Genomic DNA, 26,704 nt, shown 5'->3' on the forward strand with positions numbered 1-26,704 from the left:
TTTGTGTGTTCACTTGTGGCTTTCACCTTACCCCTTTCCTGTAACCAACCCTTAATACACTACTTACCTGTTTCAACATAATTTTTGTCTCTCCTCCTCTTTCCTACACCACACTTGTGAGGGAGGGTGGGATACAGGAGCTGCTTCCTCAGGTGATAGACCCTGATAACAAGACCAAGAACCTGTACCTGTAAAAGGCAAACAGAGAGGTATACTGGGGTTCATTTAGTTTTGATTTTCCCTGGTTACAGTGAGCTCCGAGCAAACACCCTTTCCCTGTGGACTCAGAGCTTAATCTTTTTGCGGGTTTATGGGATCTCCCACCAGCGAAAGAGCCCCACACAGCAATACCCCACTCAATCTCCACCTATTAACAATTATCAAAACAGAATGTACACGCCATACACACAATGCTCACCACTCCCAACAAGACAGATGAACCCTTCCTGATGGCTAGCCAGGATCAGGTTCATCTGGGGGACTCCAGCCCCTGCATGGTGCCACCAGCAGAGTGCCAAGGTCCCAGGGCTGTTTCCTGGAGTTGGTTCCCTAAGAGCACCCCCTTTCCCAAGGGCATTTCCTCTTCTTCATTACCCATCTCTAACCTGTTGGTTTTCTCCTGTCTGAAGTGAGCAGCCAAGGGGTTTTTATTCCAGCCATCTCTGCTTCCCTTATCTCACTAACGATCCCCACCAAAAGTCCTTTCACGCAGTCACAGTATTGCTCTAAAATCTTTACTTTTAAGGCACAACTCTTTAACTCCTTATTGCACGGTCCTACAGTTATTCTAAGCACGATTCTTAACTTAAAAGTTACAGGACGTTACCAAATATTCTATGAGAGAGAGACCTCGCTAAAGGAGCTTAATCTGAAAAAGGAAGAGACAGTTTGCGCAGGTCTGTGCCTCAGTTTCCCCACTCCACAGCAACTACTCAGCAAGTACCACATGATTAGGGTCATGTGCTGCCCCCATTATCCACTAATTTTTTACCAGCTTTGCCCATTATTTTGGGATATGCTCATTTATTAGGGTTACTCTTCTGGGGGCAGGGGGGTGTTCTGTACTTTTATCAATGTACTGCTTGTGTCACTTGTCTTTTCATACGGAACTCTCATTTTCCCTGCTGCAAGTTCCCTCCCAGTGGAGCTATCCTGCAGGACCTAGGTTCCCTAGGGCTGGGCTCCTCCAGACAGACACACACACACTCTCTCTCTCTCTCTCTCCCCCCCCCCCCCTCAGAGGACCGGGTTAATCAGCACTCTCAAGCCGACCCCTTCTATGTGCCTGGACTCCGTAGACTGGGTTGAACAGCACCTTCAAGCTGTCACCTCCATATGTCCCAGGTTCAGCATGTCTCTATCCCCACTTTCACGTTACAATTGTCTCTGACTCCAGCCTGATTTTGACCATGATTCCTACCCCTCGATTCTAGCCCGGTACTGCCTTTGATCTCTGATCTCTGACCCCGGCCTGACTCTGACTCTTGTTTATGGGGCCTGGCCTTGTGATTCCTCCAACCCTGCCCGGCAATTCCCATTCCTGGTGGGCTGACCTCAGCCTAGCTGTGACTGCTAGGGTAGACTGCCTATGCCTTGGTCCCTTACAGGTATTCACTCACTGCACAATAGAGGATTCAGTTAGTGTTCTGCTTCTTGGGGTTTGCTTTATTAAGCCAAAACACACTGAAACATTTCACTTGGCCCACCTACAGCAAGGTCCTTCTCTGGCCAGCAAGGTTTCACAAATCAGTCCATCTGCCCTTCCCAGGGCTTACACAGTCCTTCTAGCCCTCCGAAAATCTCCCAGCATTTCCTTTTCTCTCAAGGGACTTGTTGCAGGCTTTCCACTTAGGTGTTAGGGAGAACTTACCTCCAGATCATATCCTGACCTTGGGTCTCACATAAACTAAGACGAAGCCCCCCCCCTTTTTTAAAAAGGTACTCAGCTGATCCTAGTCCAGTGACTTCAGCCTGTTCACTTGCTCCCTTGGGTCCACGTTTCATGTAGGGTTTCTGTCACATGCATTAGGGGAAAACTAGGCACAGGTGGAACTGTGCCAAAACCCTGGGCGGGTGGCAGGTCTGGCTCTGTGGGAGCTGCACCGACACAGGCCCGGGAGGGGCACGGGACGGACATGCCCTGGGGGGGGGCAGGTCTGGCTCTGTGGGAGCCGGAGCGGGCCCCGCCCGCGGGAACCCGGGCGCGCCCGTGACAAGTATTTGCAACGAAGCAGAATTCAAAGCAACCGGCAACGGTAACGCTCGTGACACCCGCCTCAGGCAGAGCCAGCCCCTCCCCCCAGCGCCCCGGCGCGGGTGTGGGACGCTACCGCCCGGCCCCGTAATGAACGAAGCCAGCGCGCACTGCGCGGCTCCGAGAGGCGGAAGGGCAGCGGGCGGGGCGGCACAGCAACGCTGACAACAATCAATACGGATTGACGCTCCTGAATTCTATTGGCCAGCCGCAGCCCCGCCCAGCCAACGGCCCTGCCCCCACCAGCGGGCCGCCCGTCCCGATGGCTCATCAGCAACCAATGGGCTCCCTTGCGTGTTAGGGCCTCCCCCTGATTGGCTGCTGGCGCTGCGCGAGCTGCCGCCGCGCCGGTCTGTCGGGCGCCCTGAGTCCGCGCGGCCCCAGCGGTGGGTGAGTCTCGTGAGCCCGGAGAGCGGGGTCCGATCCGGCTGCGGCTCTGTGCCCGGCCCCGTGCCTGGGGGCGGGTCTCTGCCCCCCTCTTCCCCCCCCGGGCGGTGCCGGCCCCGTGCCTGGGGGCGGGTCTCTGCCCCTCCTCCGCCCCCCCGGGGGTACCGGCCCCGTGCCTGGGGGGGGGGTCTCTGCCCCCCCCCTCCCCCCCAGGGGGTGCCGGCCCCGTGCCTGGGGGCGGGTCTCCCCAGCATGGATGTCGTGGGGGGATGGGTGTCTGCTCTCCTCCATGGAGGTCGTGGGGGGACGGGGATACGGGCTCTGTGGCCGAGGGAGAGTCTCTTCTCCACCCCAGGGAGGTTGCGGCAGGAGGGGGTGCCAGCCCTGTGACTGAGGGTAGAAGTTGCCTGTGGCTTGGCATGGCTATGAGGAAGCGTGGCCGAGAAGGTAGGTGTTGGCCTAGGGTTTAGGAGATCCGGGATTTGTTCTCTGCTCTCACACAGACTTCTGATGTGACCTTGGTTGAGGCGTTTAGGCTCAGAAATTTCATGGTGTTTAGGAGTTGGTGTGCTCAGCATTGCAATTCCTAGCTAGTTTAGGTACCTAATCTTATTGACTGTCAAAATGAGAGATGTAAGTTTCTAAATCGTCTAGGCATTGATGATAACATTAAAGACTATCCTAACGCCTGCATACGAAGGAACAGAATTTAGGTTCCATGCATAACTTCAGTTCTGGTACTTCCTGACTTTTTAGCGTATAACTTTGTGACCTTAAAGTTCAGCTTGCCTGAGGAAGAAGGAAACACAATGTGCGGTGACAGAGAAGGGAAAAGGACATGTCTGAGAATTCATTCTCTATAGGTTTACGTCAGATAGTGCTGACGTAAGCCTTAATCACAATAAAAATAAATACACCTAATATTGGTGGGTGTTTTTTAACCTAGATGATTCTAAAACATGTCTTATTTCTAGTTCCAGGTAGATGACTGAGCAGAGATGCCTCCTTGTGTAACTGTTCTGATTATTGGAGCTGGATGCCGGGGAAAACACTACTCTTATTTTGCTGTGCATTTTCCCAATCGAATGAAGGTAAAGATGTCGTATGCTGTTAACATTTTTCAAGGGGTCTCGTGTCTTATGGTTGCTGCAATTCAAGAACTCTGTTAAAATTAACAATCCCCATATAAAATGTGAGGCAAATTACTTTAAGTGTTTGAAAGTAGTTAATGAGAAAACAGATCTTTTCCCAATATTTTACTACTTTATTGGTTCATAACTCATAACAGCAGGAATTTTAAATTTCAAACATAGCATTCGCAATGCCTTGTGTTAGAAAAGGGATGGTTTTGAACTACTATATTTACCTTCTGAAAGTGCGGTATTGAGTGTGAGCACTTTGTTGTTTTTCCTTAAGTTTAAAGTTCAGAATTGCAGCTAGAGCCACTGGGCGTGCATGCGCTGCTGGGGAACTGCAGCATGTTTTTCGAGATCGTTAAGCTGGAGCATTTAGAAGCAATCTGACAAAACTGAAGTTGGACTCTCTTCCCTCCTCTTTCACTATCCTACATGAGTGGTGTTTTGGTTTACATCACACTTGCTAAAAAAACAAGTCCACTTTGAGCATTGGTAATTACCTGCAGCAGTTATAGATCCGACTGCAAGTGAGCAATTGGTGAAAGAGGAAGAGAACAGGGGACACAGAGCTGGTGTTCAGTTGCCCTACTAGAAAAATGCTTGACGTCATATTCTCCAACTATTAAATTACATTGAGCACAGTCTAAAGAATCTCTTGACTAAGTCAACAGTAAACTTAAGACTTAAAGGCCAAAGTCTGGGCCGTGCCCACAGCATCTTCTTAGTCCGTGGTATAGTACATGTGGGTTTTGGCCGGTGGATCTGAGAGCACCCTTTCCAACAGCTAGCAGTGCTGTAATTGTCCCCATATCCCTTTCAAGTAGCAATAGAGGTGGTGATAATCAAGGACATTGAGGAGCAGAGTCTAATCCCAACTCCTTATTAGACACATCAGGAGCCTACTCTGCCATCATGCCCTCTTCGGTTTAACTGTGTCAGTAAACCAAACTTTGTTATACAAATGCCAAACTGTCCGTGTCTCCCCCCCCCCCCCCCCCCCCCCCATCATGGTACTATGAGAATGAGATTTCCTGCACTTAGTTTTTGCTCCGCTGTCCACTTCTGATTAGTGCGGACAGCAGTGGGTGGTTGTGGAGTGACCATGGCACAGGATCCTTCTGTGCAGCAAAGTGCCTGCAGTTGTTAGCCACAGTCCTGGCAGGAGAAGCTATCTTCAAGGTGTGGCGCTTGCTAACCTCACTTGTGGAATGTCCCACTGATCTTGCTAATGACTTCATTTTGGGAGTTAATCTTCAACACATGCTGTTTAACATACAGTCAATTGCTAATAAGACAATTGCCACCTGTATTCTGGTAATGGATAAGATGCTTGGCCTTTTGTGTATTACTAAAACAAACTGGAGGATTCTGTTAGTCCTGTGATGACTTGGTTTGCTCCAGTAGACAGAGCCTGAACTCCAGTCTGAGATCAAACATCTACACCACAGTTAAAAAGCCCCACAGCCTGAGCCCGAGTCAGCTGACATGGGCCAGCTGTAGGTGTTTAGTTGCAATGTAGACATACACTCAGACAGCAACGACAACTATTTGCGTACTAGAAGAATGTCTTCCATGGGTGGTTAAAGTCAGTAACAAGACTTTAGACCCATTATTACAAGAAACTGTTAATGATTTTCTTGTTGAGGGCAATAGGCTGTCCAAAGTCTTACAAGTAGCAGTTTGACTTGCTCTGGAAATTCACCAACTATATCGCAGTCTTGAATATTTTTTTAAATGGAAGATTGAGAAGGTGGTGGTGGGTTTTGTTTTGTTTACAGCTGCACTAAGCTCAGTCAATTTCCAGGGTCCCTATCAATCTGGCTTCAGATTTGGGAATGGAAGAGAGACTTATTGTATTGACAGTTGATCTCAAGTAAGATGCCAAACTGATTCTACTAATTATTTCTGCCTTTTGATGCCATTCACTACTGAGGTTTTTACTCTCCTGTAGGTTCTTGTAAGGATAGACAAAATGACCCTTCAGTGGTTTGTTCCTCCCTCTGTACAAGATACAGAGGGTAGTGTTGGGCAACTGCTGCTCCTTCCGAAGGGCTCTTACACAGAGAGTTCTTGATGCCCCTCCTGGTCAATGTGTATTTGAAAAGCCACCCGGGGAAATAGTGTAACATATTGGGCTGAAGTATCATCACTAAGATGTTGGTGATAGTAGCTAGAGGAGAGAGTCTGGTCAGTGTCCATGCTAATTGAATGGGTTTTGCCTACTTCTTACCAATATGCTTTGCAGGTCTCTGGCAGGCCTATTTGGCCCATTGCTGTCCTGAATTCTTAGTGCTTTGAGGCGACAAGAGTCCCGAAGTCCCTTCGGATCCGTGGGAGGGCTCTACTGCTTCCGGTCCGGTTCCGAGTTTAGCGTGCTCTTACATTTCCTTGTTGGTACTCCTGACCTGGCCGCCAGTCTCAAGATTTATACCTTCACCAAGATAATACCATGGTTCCATAAAAGATATTTGCCTCTTTGTTTTGCCATTGGCTGTTACTCACTCACACTATCTCACTCATTCCTTACATTAATCGATTACATATTCATAAGCATGAATACAATTGATTATATAGAGTTATGCAGCTTTAAGCAAGCATCTAACATCATTGGGGACTTTCCTCTGCTTGTAGCTTTGTAATGGCATAACAGGATACTCTTCAGACTGCACCTGAAAGAGCAAATGGGGGTGGGGGGCACTTCTGGTTACCAGAAGCACAGTTTGTGACTGGTTGGGGAGTTTAACTTCAGTGTTACCCACCAGTCTGCTGCTCTTCTTTTGCAGCTTTCCCTGACCTTGGCATTTCCAGTGAGGGCTGCCCCAGGCACCTCTGTGCCACAATGTCTTTGACATGCTTCCAGGTCCAGATCAAGTTGGTCAGGTTTTTTAAACCTTGAATGATCTGGGATCAAGTTGTCTGAGACACCTCTTGTCCTATACTCCATCACAGCAATGGAAATCATTTGGGATACTGTAAAAAGCAACAGAGTCCTGTGGCACCTTTAAGACTAACAGATGTGTTGGAGCATAAGCTTTTGTGGGTGAATGCCCACTTCATCAGACGCATGGGAGGGTGTCCTTGGTAGAGGGTCTCCATCTTTTGAATTTGCTCCACTTTATGGTTCAACAGAGCTTGGGTTTGTTGAGCTACATGTTCAATGTCAGACTTAATTATCTGATCTGATGTTTGGTTAGTTTTGTTTGCTAGCTTGGTTTTTATTTTCATTATTTTTGTTGCAATTTAAAGGTAGTTTCCTTCAGTAAGTGGTGTGGTATTTTATTCGGTCAAGTTTTAAATACCCTAAATGATGTGGCTTTAATGAAGAGATATTTCCACAACCTATTAAATAATTGTCAGGATTTTTTTCCTGAAATTCAGCCTAAAATTTTCTTTGCTAAGTTTTCTTTCCTGACTCCTCGGTTAAAGTGTTTGCAGTGTTTTGAATATGTAAAATGCTGTGTTGTTTTTATTTTATTGTTGCTAATAGTGACCCCTTGATTTAGGCTTCCTAAAGTTACCCATTATGAAAGATTTTTGTGGTCTCTTTGAGGAAACACTAAGCCCTCCATTGTGAGCAGCAGGTCTTTGGAATTTGGCATGGCAAAACCCTGGGCTAGAGATGTGCCTTTCACTTGTCCAGGGTGGATAAAAATTGCTGATTTTTTTTTTTTAAAGGGGGGGGGGGTATTTAAATCAGATTTTTTAATTTGAATATTTAAAATTAAATTTGAAATTATGATGAACTAGGGTAAACCCTTAACTTACTATAATAATTTATTGTAAACTTAAAAAAATTAAGCAATATGTGTTTTTGTTAAATTTTAAAGAAAGTCAAATCGCTGAACTGGTGCAAGGCACTAGCTAAACACTTGAACTAGAATTAGCTGAAGTGCTAAACCAGCTTTTTACAGCAGTAGTCTTTTCTGCAAGTGTGGAGAGAATATTTTCAGTTGAGGACTATAATTCATTCAAAGAGGCCAGTGGGAGTTGAAAAAGCAGAAAAGCTTGTTTCCTCTTCCAATCTATGAATAAAAACTAGCTTTGAGAGGAGATCGAATAGTTCTAAAATCTTGAAGGATGTTTCTGGTCATCACGATCAGTTCAATTCATTAACTACAGATGATACCTTGTTTACTCATGTAGTCTTAAATGCAAAACGTGTTTTGATAAACATTCTTCTTAAATGTGCCAGATACATAAGAGACTTGCTCATTAGTTAAATAAAACTAAATTGCTGTTTTTTTGTGCATTTTAATTGAATTTGAATTTCAGCTTGACAAAAATCACAAGTAAAAAATGAGGGCATGTCTACACTACAAAGTTAAGTTGACGTAAGGCAGCTTATGGCGACCTAACTATGGAGGTGTACGCACCGCAGTGCTCTTCCTGCCGCTTTAACTCGCCTGCTACACTGACCTGGATGAGAGGCAGTGCTTTTTGCAACCTAGTTAGACTGAGGCAGTGTCCGTTAGACGTTGCCTTAAGTGGTCTCCAGGAGCTGTCCTGCAATGCTCACTGTGACCGCTCTGGCCACCATTTTCAACTCCTCTGCCCTGTAGCCAGGTAGAACGTCCCATCCCCTTTAAAGCCCCAGGAAATTTTGAAATTGCTCTTCCTGTTTGCTGGGCATGGAGAGCTCACCTAGCAGCTGCCCAATTGACTGCTGGCTCCATGCAGCAAATGTGCTCCTGCCTGGAGTACACGGGAGATGGTGGATCTCCTGGGCCTGTGAGGAGAGCAGGCTGTGCAATCACAGCTCTGCTCCAGCCGCAGAACTTTGATATCTACAGCAAGATCGCTTGGGGCAGGGGTCTCAAACACGCAGCCCCCGGGGCTGTTTCCTGTGGCATGCTGAGCGGCTGGCGCCAGCCCCCCCAGCCTACCTCCAGGCCAGGGGTGGGCAAACTACACCCGCGGGATTGCCCCCCTCGAGCCCCACGCCGGCTGGCATCACGTCCCTGCGGCCGAGGGTGGGGGGGAAGCAGAGGGCTCCGTCCGTGTGTTGCCCTGGCTTCCAGGCACGCCCCCCCGCAGCTCCCATTGGCCAGGAATGGGGAACCGCGGCCAATGGGAGCTTTGGGGGAGGTACCTGGAGGAGCGGCAAGCAGAGTGCGGAGCCCTGTGTCCCCCTCACCCAGGGGCCACAGGGACATGGTTCCAGCTACTTCCCGGAGCAGGGCTGAGGCCGGCAGCCTGCCCTGGCTCTGGTGTGTGCCGCTGCCACCTCGGAGACCTCCTGCACCTCGCCCCCCAGCCCCCTGCCCTGAGTCCCCTGCCTGCCCCCCCGCCCCCCCCCCCCCCCCCCCCCCCGCCGCGCGCCCCCTGCTGCATCCCACACCCCTTCTGCACCCTGAGCCCCCTGCCTGCACCTCAACTTCAGGGGACTTCAGGGAAGGGGTGGAGTGGGGGCAGGGCCGGGGGCAGCGAGGGGGTGTGTGTCAGTGATGCGACCCTCAGGCCAATGAACTAGCCCTCATGTGGCCCTCGTGGTCATTTGAGTTTGAGACCCCTGGCTTGGGGCATGGTGGAGAAGGGCTATGGCAGCGACACGCTGCAGTGTGGCGTAAAAATCAAGGAGCTGAGACAGGTGTACCAGAAGGCAAATAGACACTCTGGTGCGGAGCTGTAAACATGCTGCTTCTACAGGGAGCTTCATGCCATCCTTGGCAGCGACCCTACCTCCACCCCCAAGAGCCCTGTGGGTACTTCAGGGCTGGAGTCGCTGGTCACCGGAGTGAACACAGAGGACGACGTGTTGGACGAGGACGTGGAGGCAGAGGAGAATGAGGGACAGGGAGACCCAGTGGCATGGAGAACCAGGATCTCCTTTGAGTCCTGAGCAGTCTAGCCAGTCTCAGCAGTCCAACCCTGGCAAGCCGGATGCAGGGGCGGGAAGCTCTGGTAAGCACTATGCTTCAATGCTGCAGGGACACATCTGCTCATGTACTGCTTTTTAAATTGGGCTACAAGAGGTGGTGAAATAACCAGCACAGAAACAGTTGCTATCTGCTTCTCATTCCCCTGTACAGCTAGGCAGAGGGGGCCCTGTGGAAACGTTTGTTTATGCACAATGGGATATCCCATGAATCCTCCATAGAGATGGCTAGGAAAGTTTCCTGGAGGTAATCTGCAATCCTCTGCTGAAGGTTTTTTGGGAGGGCTGCTTTGTTTCTTCCCCTGTGGTGGCCACTCAGCAATTACTTCAGCAGGCAGGATAGCAGCACATAGGGCATCAGCATACAGTCCCCGTCTGCAGCTGGAACCTTGCCGCGTCGGTTAACCTTAGGAGTGAGATCAGCTGCAATCCCCCCACCTGTGGATAACAGTGCCAGTATTCAGTACAGTAGCCTTATGCATTGGTACTGATACCCGAGGGGTACCACCCATCCCCCCCCCACACACACACCTTTGTCCCAACTCACTCCTTTCCCCTGGGTCATACTCACCATGGCTGGGGCTACCACCGTGCTGTGAGTGCACCAAGGGAAAGTGAGAAAGATGCGCTTGTTGCTTGTTTTGGATCAAGGGTATAAGTGCACAGACAATAACACCTCTATTGTTTCTTTAGCAGCTGCAGATGTGCCCTTGACGGTCTCCCACACACCAGCTGATCACCTCTCTCAGATAAGGAGGAGTAAAGCAGACATGTTCAAGGAGGTGCTGCAGTTGTCTGGTGCTTCGGATTGTGAGCAGAGAGCATGGAGTGAGACAATCAGCAGCATGTAGTGGATGGTTTTGTAGCAATGGGGTTTCCCAACTGCGGTGGGGTGATAGGGATGTGCGTACCATCTATCTTGGGGCCAGACAACTGTGCCACAGAGTACATCAACAGAAAGAGCTACTTTTGTATGGTATTGCAAGCGCTGGTGGATCACCAGGGACATTTTACCAACATCAATGCAGGAATGTCAGAGGAGGTGCATGATGCACGCATCTTTAAGAACACAGGCTTGTTCAGAAAGCTGCAAGCAGAGACTTTCTTTCCAGACCAGAGGATTATTGGGGATGGGGAAATATCAATAGTGATCCTGAGAGATCCAGCCTACCTCATGCTCCCATGGCTCATGAAGCCTTACAGCGGCCACCTTGACAGCATCAAGGAGCACTTCAGCAACAGGCCCTGCCGGTGCAGAGTGACTGAATGTGCCTTTGGCCGCTTGAAAGGCTGCTGGCATCACTGAAAAAAATATCGCTATGGCTACAGCTGCCTGCTGTGTGCTTCCTAATATCTGTAAAGCAAAGGGGGAGAAGTTGCCGCCAGGGTAGAGGCCCTAAGAAGAGCTCAGCAGGGAGCTATACAGCCTAGGGAGGCTTTGAAAGACCATTTTAATAATGAGCCACAGTAATGTGTGTTGTTTGTTGTGTGCCTGTCATTGTTTGTGTGTTTGTTGTTTTTTTGCACCTCAGTATGAACCTTGTAATGACTGCTTTTTGTAGTAGTAGTATAACATTGCAAATGCACCTATTGCTATTATCTGTGAATGTCAGCCCAACCCACTGTGTTGTGAACTAATAAAAGTGAATTACGTTTCCATAAATAGACTTTTATTCCAAACACCTGCAAACAGATATACAGTAGAACCTCAGTTATGAACACCTTGGGAATGGAGGTTGTGAATAACTCTCAAAATGTTTGTAACTCTGAACAAAATGTTATGTATGTTCTTTCAAAAGTTTACAACTGAACATTGACTTAATACAGCTTTGAAACTTTACTATGCAAAAGAAAAATGCTGCTTTCCTTTTATTTTTTTAATAGTTAAACAAAGTATGGTACTTGCTTTTTCTTTTTTTGGTCTCTGGTGCTGCGTGATTGTGTACTTCCCGTTCCAGATGCGGTGCGTTGTTGACTGGTCAGTTTGTAACTCTGAGGTTCTACTGTATTTATAACTGAATGAAACTTTATAAATACAGGGAAAAGAATCTTTAAAGGGGAAAGAACAAACACATTCACCGACCCTGTCTCACAGATCAGTGTACATGCAGCTGTGATTGTTTGTTTATACTCTTTCCCTGGGGTGGAGTGGTAGGGGTATTGCAAGAGCCCTGCACGCTGTGTGGAATGTAGGGAGGTACCAGAATGCAGTTCTCTGGCCACAAAGGGAGGCGAGCATCGATCTGTTATGCTTGAAGGTCAGTAAGAGTCTCCAGAATGTCTATTTGCTGCTTGAGAAACACTTTAATCTCCTGCTGCATGTCACTCTCCATTTCCTGCACTTTTCTCTTGTATGCACTACCTCTGTCTATTCTGTCTGTGAGCATGATCATCCAAGCCCTCTGCTTGGTATCCATAGCATCAGAGGTTTGCAGGATCTCTTAGAACATGTCATCCCATGTCTTCTTCCTTCTCCTTGCCTGGCTGAGCCTTTCTGTGGGTGTGCATGGAGAGCCACTTAAGGCTATGTTTCCAGCTGTAAAAGCTACAATTAGGGCTGACAAGTGATTAAAAAAATTAACTGCAATTAATCACATTAAACAATACAATGCTATTTATTTGAAATATTTTTGGATGTTTACTACATTTTCAAATATTAATATCAATTACAACACAGAATACAATGTGTACAGTGCCCACTTTATATTTTATTACAGGTATTTGCACTAAAAAAAATGGTATTTTTCAATTCACCTCATACAAGTACTGTAGTGCAATGCCTTTATCATGAAAGTTGAACTTACAAATGTAGAAATGTAAAAAACAAAAACACCCACCTCTATTCAAAAACAAAACAACTTTAGAGCCTACTAGTCCATTCAGTCCTACTTATTCTGCCAATCGCTCAGACAAACAAGTTTGTTTACATTGATGGGCAATACTGCTGCCTGCTTCTTTACAATGTCACCTGAAAGTGAGAATAGGCGTTCGCATGGCACTTTTGTAGCCAGCGTTCCAAGGTATTTACATGCCAGATGTGCTAAACATTCGTATGTCCCTTCTATGCTTTGGCCACCAGTCCAGAGGACTGCTTCCATGCTGACGATGCTAGTTTAAAAACAAAAATGCGTCAATTAAATTTGTGACTGTACTCCTTGGGGGGAGAATTGTATATCTCCTGTTCTACCCACATTCTGCATATATTTCATGTTATAGCTATCTCGGATGATGACCCAGCACATACTTGTTTTAAGAACACTTTCACAGCAGATTTGACAAAACGCAGGAAAGGTACTGATGTGAGATTTCTAAAACTAGCTACAGCACTCAACCCAAGGTTTAAGAATCTGAAGTGCCTTCCAAAATCTGAGAGGGATGATGTGTGGCGCATGCTTTTAGAAGTCTTAAAAGAGCAACACTCTGATGCAAAAACTTCAGAACCCAAACCGCCAAAAAAGAAAATCAACCTGCTGGTGGCATCTGACTCAGATGATGAAAATGAAAATGTGTCAGTCTGCGCTGCTTTGGATCGTTATCAAGCAGAACCCATCATCAGCATGGAAGTATGTCCTCTGGAATGGTGGTTGAAGCATGAAGGGACATATGAATGTTTAGCACATCTGGCACGTAATTACCTTGCAACGCTGGCTACAAAAGTGCCATATGAACACCTGTTCTCACTTTCAGGTGACATTGTAAAGAAGCAGGCAGCATCTCCCGTCAATGTAAACAAACTTGTTTGTCTGAGCGATTGGCAGAATAAGTAGGACTGAGTGGACTTGTAGGCTCTAAAGTTTTACACTGTTTTGTTTTTGAGTGCAGTTATGTAACCAAAAAAAATCTGCATTTTTAAGTTACACTTTCACAGTAAAGAGATTGCACTTCAGTACTTTTATGAGGTGAATTGAAAAATGATAAAAGAAATAGTATTTTTACAGTGCATATATTGGTAATAAAAAATATATAGTGAGCACTGCGCACTTTGTATTCTGTTTTGTAATTGAAATTAACATTGAAAATGTAGAAAAACATCCAAAAATGTTTAATAAATTTCAATTGGTATTCTATTATGTGTGATTAATCACAATTAATGTGATTTAATCGTATGAGTTAACTGATTAATTGACAGCCCTAGCTCCAATCTACAGAAGTACTGTTGTGAGTGTATTCACTCCCCTTGAGCCACACGATTTACAAGCACTACATCCTCTTCTGCTTAGGATTCCTAAAGCACAGCGGCAGTTCCAGCCATGGTGCGTGTGGCCTGGAGGGTAGGGGGCAAGGAGGCACACTAATGAGGGAACTCATGGGCATGAGTATATGTGGATAGGGCAGTTACACTGAATACTGGCACAGTTTGCCACAGGCACTGGTGACTTTAGCTGATCTCACTCCTAAGGGCACGGAAGCTGAAATGGAACAGCTCCTGTACCATGTGGCTGCAGACCAGGTCCATATGCTGCTAGTCTGTGTGCTGCAATGATCTCTGCTGAAGTAATTGCTGAATGGCTTGGGAAAATGTCCTAGCGCTGCAGAAGAAATAAGGCTGCTCTCCCCAGCAACCTTCAGCAGAGGATTGCAGACTACCTCTGGGAAAGTTTCCTCGAGATCTCTATGGAGGACATCCCAGAGCACACAAACTGTTCCACAGGGACCTCTCTGTGGCCTGGGGTAGCCCTCACTGGAAATGCTAAGGTAAGGGCAGGCTGCAAAAAGGAGAGCAGATACTCCCCAGACTGGTGGGTAACACTAAAGTTAAACTCCTCAACCAGTCACAAACTGTGCTGCTGATCCCCCACACCGGTTATCAAGAAGCAAAAAAGAAATCACACAGCCCCCTTTATTGCATTCCAGTTCTCTGGCTCCCAATCAGCACCTAGGTCAGGGCCGGCTCCAGGGTTTTTGCCACCCCAAGCAGGAGTGAGGGACCGTCCGCCGAATTGCTGCCGAATAGCTGGACGTGCCACCCCTCTCCGGAGTGGCCGCCCCAAGCACCTGCTTGGCAAGCTGGTGCCTGGAGCTGGCCCTGACCTAGGTGCAGTACAGTGAGAAGTTATTTTAAACTCTGCTCACCTATACAAAACGTTCTGACCCCAAAGGGTCAGCCATGTTACCAGGTGAGTATAGGTTTGGATCTTACTCAAAATACCATGCTGCCAGCCACTCCTTTAGTGTCTAAAACTAAACATTTATTATAAAGAAAGAACAAGAAGAGAGTTGTTAAATGGTAAAACCGTCACATACATTCAAAGACTTCAAAGTCCATATATCAGGTTCTTCACAGTATTGGTGACTTTGCTGGCTTGGAAGTCCATCTGGAATACATCCCTAGTTTGGATGGGTCATTCAGTCCTTTTTTCAGAGCTTAAGTTTGTAGCAAAGTTCCTCTGGAGGTAAGAAGCAGGAATGAAGACAAAGTGGAGAAGATGTAGCTGCCTTTTATAGTCTTTTGCCATGTGGCCTGTGCTTCCTTTGTTTTAAACACAAGCTGCCTAGCACATGGCTTGAAAGCCTTAGAGTTCTGTCCACGGGCATGTCCCCTGCATGCCTTGCTGAGTCATAAGGGTATCTGCCTTCTCTCAATGGGGCAGTTGTATAACTGATGGCCCTTAATGGGCCATCAAGCAGGCTAGGCAGTTCTGTTGCCAAACTGCCTAGGGGTATCACCCAGAAGCATAGCACAAGTTTTGTAATACAGACATACATATCTATAATCCAAAATACAAAGGTGATATGAACACATAGCCCTTGAGATAGCCCTTCTCTTGCTGCCAGCTAACCTCGGCAAAGCTTGCACTACAGGACTAGCTAAGGTTCAGGGTTCAAATCCTACTGATGATCATGTAATTGTACATAATAGAATTTGTTTTTACCTTTTAAAAATACTCTATGAATTTACATACAGGGGAGGGGGGAACACTTTAGGTTGCCAAGTTATGCGCTCAGATGTTAAAAAAATCCCAGATCTATGGCGGCCTCTGCAACCTTAATTTGTCCCCCTTGTGTTTATGCATTATGATCTTTAATTACAATGATAGCACACTATTATCACTTACTCCTGAGGGAATTCTGAGCATCAGCGGACGTGCAGAATTCCTCTGTCTCACATAATTTTGTATTTTCCTGCATAAAATACATGTTGCCTAAGAAGTGCTGCAGTTCTGCCTTAAGCCGCTGTGGTGCCAGAACAGCTGGCTGCGTTCATGCCGGCTGTTCTGGTGCCAGAGCAGCTTCTGGTGGGCAAAACGCAGAACTGCAGCACTTATTAGGCAAAATGTATTTTATGCAGGAAAATACAAAATTCTATGCCCAGTGGTGCAGAATTCCCTCAGGAGTCGAAGTTGATCACAGCACCCTGCCTGCGGAATCAGGTTAGGGCAGAGTGGGGAACACAGGACTGCTGAGGGGTCACAGGCTGGGGTTCAGAATAGCTAGTGGGGAGGGCCAGACTGGGGAATGGGCTCAGGAGCTAGTGGGCTGACAGCATTGAGCCTGGGGATGGGGTGGGGAGGGCTTCAGAGACCCATGGGGATGGGGGGGTGCAGGGACAGGGGCAGATGTGCCTGACTGAATGGGAGAGGCTTGAGGTCAGGCAGGATCTGCATGGGGGAGGCTTCCCAACTCCCCAACAATCCCACCCCTCAAAAAATCCATCACACCCAACACCCTTCAGGTTCACTCCTAGGCGCCTTCCCTCTCCCTCTGTTCCTCCATTACCCCTGACTCCGCCAAGCCTTTGCACTGCTTCTGACAGGTGCAGGAAATACAGTTCTGTATTATAATTTAAATGAATTACACAACATTCTGTATTAATATGCCTAGTAAGGAATCTATTTGTCAAAAAAAAAATTACCAGAATCTTTTTTTGGGGGGGTCTGCATTGTTACAGACATACTTGCTGACAGATATTTTGAAATAAATTACCAAAATAATTGAAACTGGCATGATTATATTGTGTTATTTTGACAAAATATGCAGAATTTTGCAGAATTTTCAAATATTGTGTGCAGAATTTTTAAATTTTTGGCACAGAATTCCCCCAGGAGTAACCACTGCACAAGATAGATGCATAGGGGAGCCAAATTAAGGTTTCATGGGTGACTGTAAATCTGGCATTTATTAACTTTTGGGTATTTAACTTTATAACTACTGAACTTGGCTTTTTGTATGTAATCTTAATTATGCTGTCCTAAATAATTCCTCTTCCTCCTTAACGTGTAAACCCTATGTATACTTGTAAATGGTTATCCTCTTCCCATATAGCTATCAAGCCAGGTTGTACTTAGTTCCTGGAATATTTTCACTTTAGTCAATGTCTTCATCTGCCTAATCACTTTGTTGCTGTTCTCTGAATTCTTTTGTTGACATCTTTCTGGTATTGACACTCCCACAGCTATTTGCAGAACATAACAATGTTCTTCTTTTTTTAGGTAGTTGGAGTTGCAGATCCTCGTGCTTTTGCTAGAAATGACCTTCAGAAGATTCACAGCATTGACAAGAAAAATGTATTTAATGGTAATATTTGCCTCACTGTCTTGTTCTATAGGCCGTATTATGAAAGACTAAATTAATGAAATATATTTCTCTAAATCCAAACACTAATATTAGTTCATATGCAGTGCCTTTTAGGACATACATCTGGGGATTGTATTTATGGAATATAGTATTATTTTGTATTTAAAAAAATGATCAAAAAATGCCCATTCAGGGCTTTGAGCAGTCTTGACATAGTTTAAAAAAACTATAACTTCTCATCTTTAGAAGGATGATGTTCCCTTGGTGACTGTACATGTTAGAACAATCTGCTCATGTCTTCCTTTTGCGACATTTAATTCTACAGTAATAGCGAAATGTTTTTGCTGTGAGAACAATAAGACCTATAATGTGATATCTACCGTTGAAATCTAAACACTTTTAAATACAGTAGAACCCTGCTTCACTGAGTCTCCATTTACTCCTTGGAGAATTCTGCACCAAAAAATTAAAAATTCTGCACACATTTTAAAATTCTGCATATTTTATTTGTCAAAATAACACAATATAATCATGCCAGTTTCAATTATTTTGGTAATTTATTTAAATGACTATATGATGGATGGAGAATAGGAGTGGGGAGCACTGGAGGAAATCTCCAAATTGCCTTTGTCTAATAGTAATCTAGCTAGTTTTGACCCTTTATTTCTAGTTATTAGTCAATAAATATATGCAGCCATATGCTCAGAATTACATCATAGGCAACTGAAGCGCAAGTGAGGGTTGGAGAATCAAAATTTATATTGGCTACTCACCATCGCCAAAAAGGTCAGTAGTAAACAGTTCATGGAGCACATTTTTGATAAGAACATTTTTCAGTCCAAAAATTTAGACCAGTTCTATTGACTAAAGCACCATAAGCATTTATAAGGCCATACTGTCGTTTACAATACAGCTCCTTTACACCACTCTGGCAATGTAAAGGACCTTTAAATCTTTTACACCTGTTTTATACTCCTGGGGGAATTCACTTAGAACAATGGGAACAATTCACAAAGCAGGCAGGCTGCTATATTCTGCTCTGCCTGACAGTGCCTGCCTCATGCCTACCTCCTCAGAAACACACCAAAGCCCTGCCTCCTATGCCAGGTGTGCCACAATAGCAAGCGAGAGGGACAGAGTCTCGTTCATTGACAGGCCAAGCTCCTCCCCCTCCCCCCGGCATTGATTGATGTCTCCTCCTGCATGCGTGCCTGCCAAGCCCAGCACACCCCCCCCCCAGTGGTGATTTCCGTCTCCGCAAGCTGCTCCAGGTGTCTGAACAATGTGCCTATGCTGCCAGGGAGGGGCGCATGACTGCTCTTGTGGGTTCCCTTTGCTTCCCTGTCAGAAGTAATTTTTCTGTGGGGAAGCAAAGAAATCTGTGGGGGACATTAATTCTGCGTATGTGCAGTGGCACAGAATTCCTGAAGGAGTACTCCATTTTCTGGCTCTCCTTATTAACTGAACCACTGTGAGCCCCCGGCTGGCTGGGGCTCGGGCTGTCAGCCCCTGGTGGCCATTATCTGGTTTACCTGGATTTTTGGTTATCTGATCTGGATAAGATTGGATAATTGGAGTTCCACTGTACTGAATAAAAATAGTGAACTATTGTTTTGAAGGAAAGTGTGTGAGTTAGGATGGGATCTGCTTAGTGAGGGAATCGTTAGATCTTGATAAAGTGATCATGGAAAATCATGGAGCAGGTCCTCAAGGAATCAATTATGAAACACTTAGAGGAGAGGAAAGTGATCAGGAACAGTCAGCATGGATTCACCAAGGGCAAGTCATGCCTGACTAACCTAATTGCTTTCTATGTGGAGATAACTGGCTCTGTGGATGATGGGAAAGCAGTGGATGTGTTATTCCTTGACTTTAGCAAAGCTTTTGATACGGTTTCCAACAGTATTCTTGCCGCCAAGTTAAAGAAGTATGGGCTGGATGAATGAACTGTAAGGTGGATAGAAAGCTGGCTAGATCGTCGGGCTCAACGGGTAGTGATCAATGGCTCCATGTCTAGTTGGCAGCCGGTTTCAAGCGGAGTGCCCCAAGGATCGGTCCTGGGGCCAGTTTTGTTTAATATCTTTATTAATGATCTGGAGGATGGTGTGGACTGCACTCTCAGCAAGTTTGCAGATGACACTAAACTGGGAGGCATGGTAGATACACTGGAGGGTAGGGATCAGATACAGAGGGACCTAGACAAATTAGAGGATTGGGCCAAAAAAAACCTGATGAGGTTCAACAAGAACAAATGCAGAGTCCTGCACTTAGGACGGAAGAATCCCATGCACCGCTACAGACTAGGGACCGAATGGCTAGGCAGCAGTTCTGCAGAAAAGGACCTAGGGGTCACAGTGGACGAGAAGCTGGATATGAGTCAACAGTGTGCTCTTGTTGCCAAGAAGGCTAACGGCATTTTGGGCTGTATAAGTAGGGGCATTGCCAGCAGATCGAGGAACGTGATCATTCCCCTTTATTCGACACTGGTGAGGCCTCATCTGGAGTACTGTGTCCAGTTTTGGGCCCCACACTACAAGAAGGATGTGGAAATATTGGAAAGAGTCCAGCGGAGGGCAACAAAAATGATTAGGGGTCTGGAGCACATGACTTATGAGGAGAGGCTGAGGGAACTGGGATTGTTTAGTCTCCAGAAGAGAAGAATGAGGGGGGATTTGATAGCAGCCTTCAACTACCTGAAGGGGTGTTCCAAAGAGGATGGAACTCGGCTGTTCTCAGTGGTGGCAGATGACAGAACAAGGAGCAATGGTCTCAAGTTGCAGTGGGGGAGGTCTAGGTTGGATATTAGGAAACACTATTTCACTAGGAGGGTGGTGAAGCACTGGAATGCGTTACCTAGGGAGGTGGTGGAATCTCCTTCCTTGGAGGTTTTTAAGGCCCGGCTTGACAAAGCCCTGCCTGGGATGATTTAGTTGGGAATTGGTCCTGCTTTGAGCAGGGGGTTGGACTAGATACCTCCTGAGGTCCCTTCCAACCCTGATATTCTATGATTCTATGATGGGCTTTGATTTAAGCAAACCTGCAGTGGTGGGAACTTCATAGTAATGATTATTGTGGCTTTCTGCATTTCAGTATGTCTGACAGAAGTTAGGAGTATAAGGGGGAAAAATTTATTTGATTGTCTGATCTCTGAAATAACACAACTGTGCCTATTTCAGTGTGCATCTGGAAGAGTGCACGCAGTCTGTGTCTCTATTGATAAAGTGATTGTGAATCCACATTATGTGACGTTCACTGCATCTGATTCTATTTAGCAATTTCTTCAAATATAGCAAATTACATATATAGTATTTACACATATAGTATTTCTCAGTAGACCTGCATACAAGCCAAATTTTAAGTTCTAAAGTGGAGTTGTTTTAAGTTGAGTAGAAAAGAAGCATCTGAACACTTCTTAAAAATCCATTTTATTTAAGTACAGGCCTACAGTGAACACTTTGAATTGCTTATCAAAAGTTACTATTTTTGGGGGTGCCCAGTGGGCCAATGCATACAAAAATATAAAGGTATTAAAGGTACAGTTGGCAAAATAAGGGAGAAACTGGCTAATATGCATATTTTATTTTCTGCATCCCTATTAAGAGTTGCCATCTATGAATTGAGATGGCATAGGCATTATTTTTTGAACTTCCTGTGATAATCTAATAACAGGAATACTGTTGGACAGATTTCATTCTGAGGCAAGTATTACATATATCAACTGCAAGGAGTAGTTTGTGCAAAAGATGAAAAGAGTCACTGTAGACCATCACAACCCTCTAAAACAAATACTGGAGTGAGGTGGATTTGTGTTACAAAAATACCGTAAATGGGATATCTGCCTCCAAAAGCAATAGGCAAAAGAATATTTCTACTACCTACAGTTACTAATTCTATCACTGGCTTTTCAGTCTAATACACTTGCTTTCAAGAGCAAGTTCAGAGTAATCCTGTATGAAATGATCCTGTGCAATTAAGTAAGCATGCATGTAGAGGCTTTGTGTATATTTAAATATATTAATATTTGTTTTGATTGAGAAAATAATTGTTTTACCACATTAATATAATTGTCCTTTATTTTGGGACTTTTAGAAAGTAACAATGAAACATTTTAGAAATGTGGTGAAACATTTTAAAAAAGAGCTCAGTAGGATTTGTTCAGACCTTCTAAAAATTTCCTTTGGGCTGTAACCTTTTGTCCCTTCATATGTCATGTTAATTGTTTCAGAAAGTTAAGTCTCTGAAATAGGATCTTAGGCTCAGTCTATTTTAATTGACTTCGGTGAATGCAGAGAGGGGGCACTAAAATACTATCTCAGCCTTAATTATAGAATCAATTTTAGTATAACAGACTACTTGGAATTTAGCCTAGAATTAATTCAAGAGGTGTATATAAAACTTGCACTGTAGTAACAAATAGTTTGTTCTATTCTTTTTAATGTGAAATAATATTTTTCCTTTTTTTATACTTGCTCACTTTTTGTAACATAAAGGCTGTCTCAACTACTGACATTAGTTGACTCACTATTTTAAATCTCTTTTCCTTCAGACTGGAAAGTAGCCACAGAGAGAGAGAGGTTTGCGGATGCTGTTATAATAGCAACACCAGATAGACTGCATAAGGTACTATCGACTTGAGCATTACACAAAAATCATAACTGGAATAACAAAGGAGAGCCCCGGATTATAAAATGTACATCATTCACCTAGCTCTGTCTTTCCAATCTTAGTTTGTTCACTATTTTGATCCATTCTTTCTCACAACAGGTTTGATATGCACTTGGAAAATATGAACGTGCATGAATATTCAATGCCAGGACTTAAGTCATTCTCTACCAATAGCGTCTTAGCTAGAAAAATTAAAATCCAGAATTTAACACCTAACCCATTAAATGATGACAACCTTGTCCAGTTGAGCCCCCCCGCTCACCAGATTGCTGTGAGGGAATCCAGCTGCTGAATCCTTAGGTGTTTTAAACCCCCAGAGTCTTAACAGAGTTCTACTAGTGCTGCTGTCTTAGGGCCTCTGGTCTCATTCTCAAGCTGCCAGTCTTCTATCTGGCATTCACAGCCAAGAGCCGAGGCCACTCATTCCCTGGCCCAGCCCCTAGAACCAGTGCTGACGGAGCCCTCAGATTCCTCCTCCCAGAGCTTGAACACACAACACACCACTTCTCAGATCCCTACCCGAAGGGGACCAGGTGGTGGGTGTCATTTATAAACTCATAAACACTTTGCACAGGGTTCTCCAATGCTTTTGCTCTTTCTTCGTGTATTTCTCATGCCACTAATCTATATTAAAATAATAAACCCTACCTGCATTTCCCTTTTCAGTTTCCTCACCACACTGGAATGTTCTCTGGGCTGGGGTCATGGTGTCTGGGGCAGTTGCGTGGCTTGGGTTCTGAAAGCTGGAGTGTCTCTCCCAGTTTACCTCCTCCCCTTGACTGGTTTGTCTCCTTCCCCTTTCTTGCCCAAAATTTCCTGTGCGTTTCCTGGAGCCTTCCTCCAGTTAATGCCTTTGCAACCTCTTGCTTGGTCACTTCTCTCTCTTCTATCATTTCCACTCCCTCCATCACTTCAGGGAATAGCAGCTTGAGCAAGCCCATTGTCCCGAGGTGCTTCATCCCGAATAGATGGTCACTGAGTTCCGTCATTGTACCTCACAGAGGAGGAACATAGTTGTTGGCTATGGTGGATACACAGATTTTGTTCTCACTTAGAAGTTATGTTGGCATATCTGTGTCAGGGGGTGTGAACAAAAATACACCCCTCACCAACGTAGCTCTGCTGACAATATAGATGCACCTACGTCAACAGAAGAGTGCTTCTGTTGATGTAGCGAATGTCGTTCACGGAGGTGGTGATCATATGCCAAAAGAAAAATATGTCATTGTAGAGTGTGTCTATACTAGGAGGCTGTGCTGGCATTCCCATGCTGCTGTAGATTCTGTAGTGTAGACATGGCCAGAGACATAGAGGCCTTACATGATACAGCAGTTTCATAATATCAACCAGAACGTATAAGTTGTACAGAGTCCCCAAAGTCATCACATTGAGGAGAAGCTATCACTGGCACAATCAGGTTTTCATGTTGGTAAGTGTAGAAACAAAGCAGAATCAAAAGGACGGGAATTAAGATGAGGGTTTTTAAATTTTAAACATAGAATTGTAGAAGTGTAGGGCTGCAAGGGACCTTGAGAAGTAATCAAAGCCAGCCCACGGCGGTGCATCAGGATCAAGTAAACATAGACTGTCCCTCACAGCTGTTTGTCCAGCCTGTTCTTAAAAAATCTCCAATGATGGGGATTCTACAAAAGGGGTGGACAAACTATGGCCCACAGGCCACATCTGGCCTGTCAGCCGTTTTAATCCAGCCCTCGAGCTCCTGCTGGGGAGCAAGGTCTGGGGCTTACCCCCTTCGGCGCTCCAGCCAGGGAGCAGGGTCGGGGCCGCTCCGCATGGCTCCCAGAAGCAGCAGTATGTCCTCCCTCTGGCTCCTATGCGTAGGGGCAGCCAGGGGGCTCCACTTCGCATACTGCCCCCACCCCAAGGGCCACCCCCGCAGTTCCCATTGGCCAGGAACCACGGCCAATGGGAGCTGCAGGGGCGTCGCCTGCAGATGGGGCAGTGCGCAACAGAGCTGCCTGGCCGCTCATCTGGGTAGGAGCCGGAGGGGGGACATGCCGCTGCTTCCGGGAGCCGCTTGAGGTAAGCGCCGCCCCGAGCCTGCACCCCCGAGCCCCCCCCCCCCCCGCGCCCCAACCTCCTGCCCCAGCACTGATCCCCCTCCAAACCCCTCGGTCCCAACTCGGAGCACCCTCCAAACCCCAGAGCCTGCATCCCCAGCCGGAGCCCTCACCCCCCTATGCCCCAACCCCCTGCCTCAGCCCTGATCCCCCTCCCACCCTCTGAACCCCTCGATCCCAGCCTGGAGCACCCTCCTACACCCCAAAACCCTCATCCCCAGCCCCACTCCAGAGCCTGCACCCCCAGCCGGAGCCCTCACCCCAACCCCACTTTTGTGAGCATTCATGGCCAAAAAGTTTGCCCACCCCTGTTCTACAACCTCCCTTGAAAGACTATTCCAGTGCTTAACTACCCTTAGAGCTAGAAAGTTTTTCCTAATACCTAACCTAAATCTCCCTTACTGCAGTTTAAGCCTGTTCCTTGTTCTCCATGTCCACTGAAGGTAGGACAGTTGGTCTTCTTGTGAGTGTCCGCCCCCATGCCTTTGATTGGAGAATTTTGGTAGCAGTGCCCATTTTACCCACACGTACACCCCACACATCCTCATGACCCATACTGGGGAAACATAGGGCTGTGCGGGAAATCTGCCCTCAGTTCCTTCTTAACCACCTTTGGCCTGAGATGGAGCTTTACTTCTACTTAGTGCAGTTAGTTTAGTTTGGAGTTTGTTGTTTCCCCTTTGCCGGTTCCCCATTTGAAGGGCTGGTTTGGGATTTTAGTTAACTAGGGGATCCCCAGGCTTTAAGCGTTGTCTTTTCTGCTGACAGGCTGCCCCAGTAAGTGATGGACACTCTCGTGTCTGTTTGGGAGACACCTATATACAGGCTAAGTGTATGGTCTGCGCCTCGTTCAAGAGCAGATCTCGTAAAAACAAGGAAATAATGTTCAAGCTCTTGATGAAGGAGCAAGCCTGAAGCCTGCCTTCTAAACTGGGCTCCGAGAACTCCTGTCCGTATGCCCCAGACTATTAGCCTTTTTTTGCAACTGCACTGCATTGTTAACCCATGTACAATTTGTGACCCACTATAATCCCCAGATCCTCTTCTGCAGTTCTACTGCCTAACCAGTTAGTCCCCATTTATATTTGTGCATTTGATTTTTCTTTCCCATGTGTAGTACTTTGCAACTGTCTTTATTGAAGTTCATCTTGTTGATTTCAGACCAATTCTCCAGTTTGTCAGGGTGGTTCTGAATCCTAATCTTGTCCTCCACAAATTTTATAAGTATACTCGCAACCTGTGTTCCCTCTAAGCTGTGTGGTCGAGCAGCTGCCCAGGAGTGATTCAAGTGCCGCGCTCTTGATTAGCACATCTGGCAGTTTGTGTTCAGGTGCCCCTGCCCCCGCTGCTTTGCAGCCACGTTGCTCCTGCCCTCTGCCTTGGTGTCCCTGGCCAGCTGCTCCCAGGACCCTCCTGCTGGCTGTGCAGAGCAGGGGATGGGAGGGGGCGCTAACGTGAGCGTGTCCCCCGCCCCTGTACCCCATCTCTGCAGAGCAGGGGTGGGGGACAGGGCTCAGGACTCAGAGCAGGAGAGCTTCTGAGGTCTGAACAAACTTTCTGGGCAGTGAGTAACCCAGGGTTGTGAGTAAGTGCCTTAAAGAAACAGCGCATGGTCTCTCAGAGACTTCCCCAGCAGCCAGCACACACAATCTCTCTCTGTCACACACACATACACACACGCTGTCCCTCTCCCTCCTTCCTATGTACCCCATCTCCACAGCGCAGGGGAAGGGGGGACAGGGCTCAGGAGCAGGAGAGCTTTCAGTGAGAGTGCCTTAAAGAGACAGTGCACGGTGTCTCTCAGAAACTTCCCCAGCAGCCAGCAAACACACTGTCTCTGTGTGTGTGTGTGTGTCTCTCTCTCTCTCATACACACTCTCTCTCTCTCTCTCTTTCACACTCACCTCCCAACACATACTTGTATTATTGTTGTTGTTACTTCTTGGTACTTCCTGCAATGCACATATATTCTCTGTAATTTTATTTTTTCAAAGGGCTGTTGTTTTAGTTTTTTGACTGGTCTGTGCATTTCATAATTTTTATTTCTCTCTTACACTTTAATTTAATTCTTTGAGTTCTAAAATATCTAACCTATCCTGGCTGGAGTAATTATCCCTATGGTAACTTTTAAAAATATACATAGTATATCTAGGTTTTTTGTTTCTACTGGTGTCGCACTTCATCTCGGTGCACATAACAAAATTTATTCCACACATGGATGAAAAAAACTAGAGGGAACATTGTTCGCAACTCCATTATCCAAATCATTAATGAAAATTATTGAATAGCGCTGGACCCAGGACTGACCCTGTGGGATCCCAGTAGACACGCCATCCCAATTTGACAGCAAACCATTGATAACTACTCTTTAAGTATCGTCTCTCAACCAGTTGTGCAACCACCTTATAGTAATTCCATGTAGACTGCATTCCCCTAGTTTTCTTATGAGAATGTCATGTGGGACTATGACCAAAGCCTTACTAAAATCAATATATAGCACATCTACTGCTTCTCACCCCTGTCCCCACTAACTTGCTCAAAGAAGGAATACCCCCTCCCCTAAAAAAATCAATCTGTAAATTGCCCTTAGAAAATCAACTCTAGTATTATTCAAGTTATAACGTCATAAGGACTTCGGCAATATTGTCAGTGAACTAAAACATGGAATATTCTATTAGTAATAATAATCATACTTAGCATTTATAACCCCTTAGAGAAGATATGAATATCCCTTTTTAACATAAAAAATCTAGTATCAGAGGGGTAGCCGTGTTAGTCTGAATCTGTAAAA

The 26,704-nt window shown here is 45.9% G+C and overlaps 1 protein-coding gene across 3 annotated transcripts in view; it reads left to right on the plus strand.

Annotated features, from left to right (window-relative positions):
- Nucleotides 1-2,583: 2,583 nt before the first annotated feature.
- Nucleotides 2,584-26,704, plus strand: part of LOC112107503 (uncharacterized oxidoreductase YjhC-like) — a 65,682-nt gene continuing 41,561 nt past the window's right edge. Inside the window, exons 1-4 of one of the 3 annotated variants that reach the window (XM_029912938.1) lie at nucleotides 2,835-2,899; nucleotides 2,937-3,088; nucleotides 3,616-3,732; nucleotides 21,714-21,787. In XM_029912938.1, coding sequence (XP_029768798.1) covers nucleotides 3,678-3,732; nucleotides 21,714-21,787 — 129 coding nt within the window. In that variant the 5' untranslated portion in view covers nucleotides 2,835-2,899; nucleotides 2,937-3,088; nucleotides 3,616-3,677. Of the gene's footprint in view, nucleotides 2,645-2,834; nucleotides 2,900-2,936; nucleotides 3,089-3,615; nucleotides 3,733-21,713; nucleotides 21,788-26,704 lie in introns of those variants that run through there. The other 2 variants (XM_029912939.1, XM_029912940.1) reach the window with 2 other exon arrangements.

This window comes from Terrapene carolina, unplaced genomic scaffold (assembly GCF_002925995.2).
Source record: "Terrapene carolina triunguis isolate 2854851 unplaced genomic scaffold, T_m_triunguis-2.0 Scaffold391, whole genome shotgun sequence".
NCBI classification, from domain to species: domain Eukaryota; kingdom Metazoa; phylum Chordata; order Testudines; family Emydidae; genus Terrapene; species Terrapene triunguis.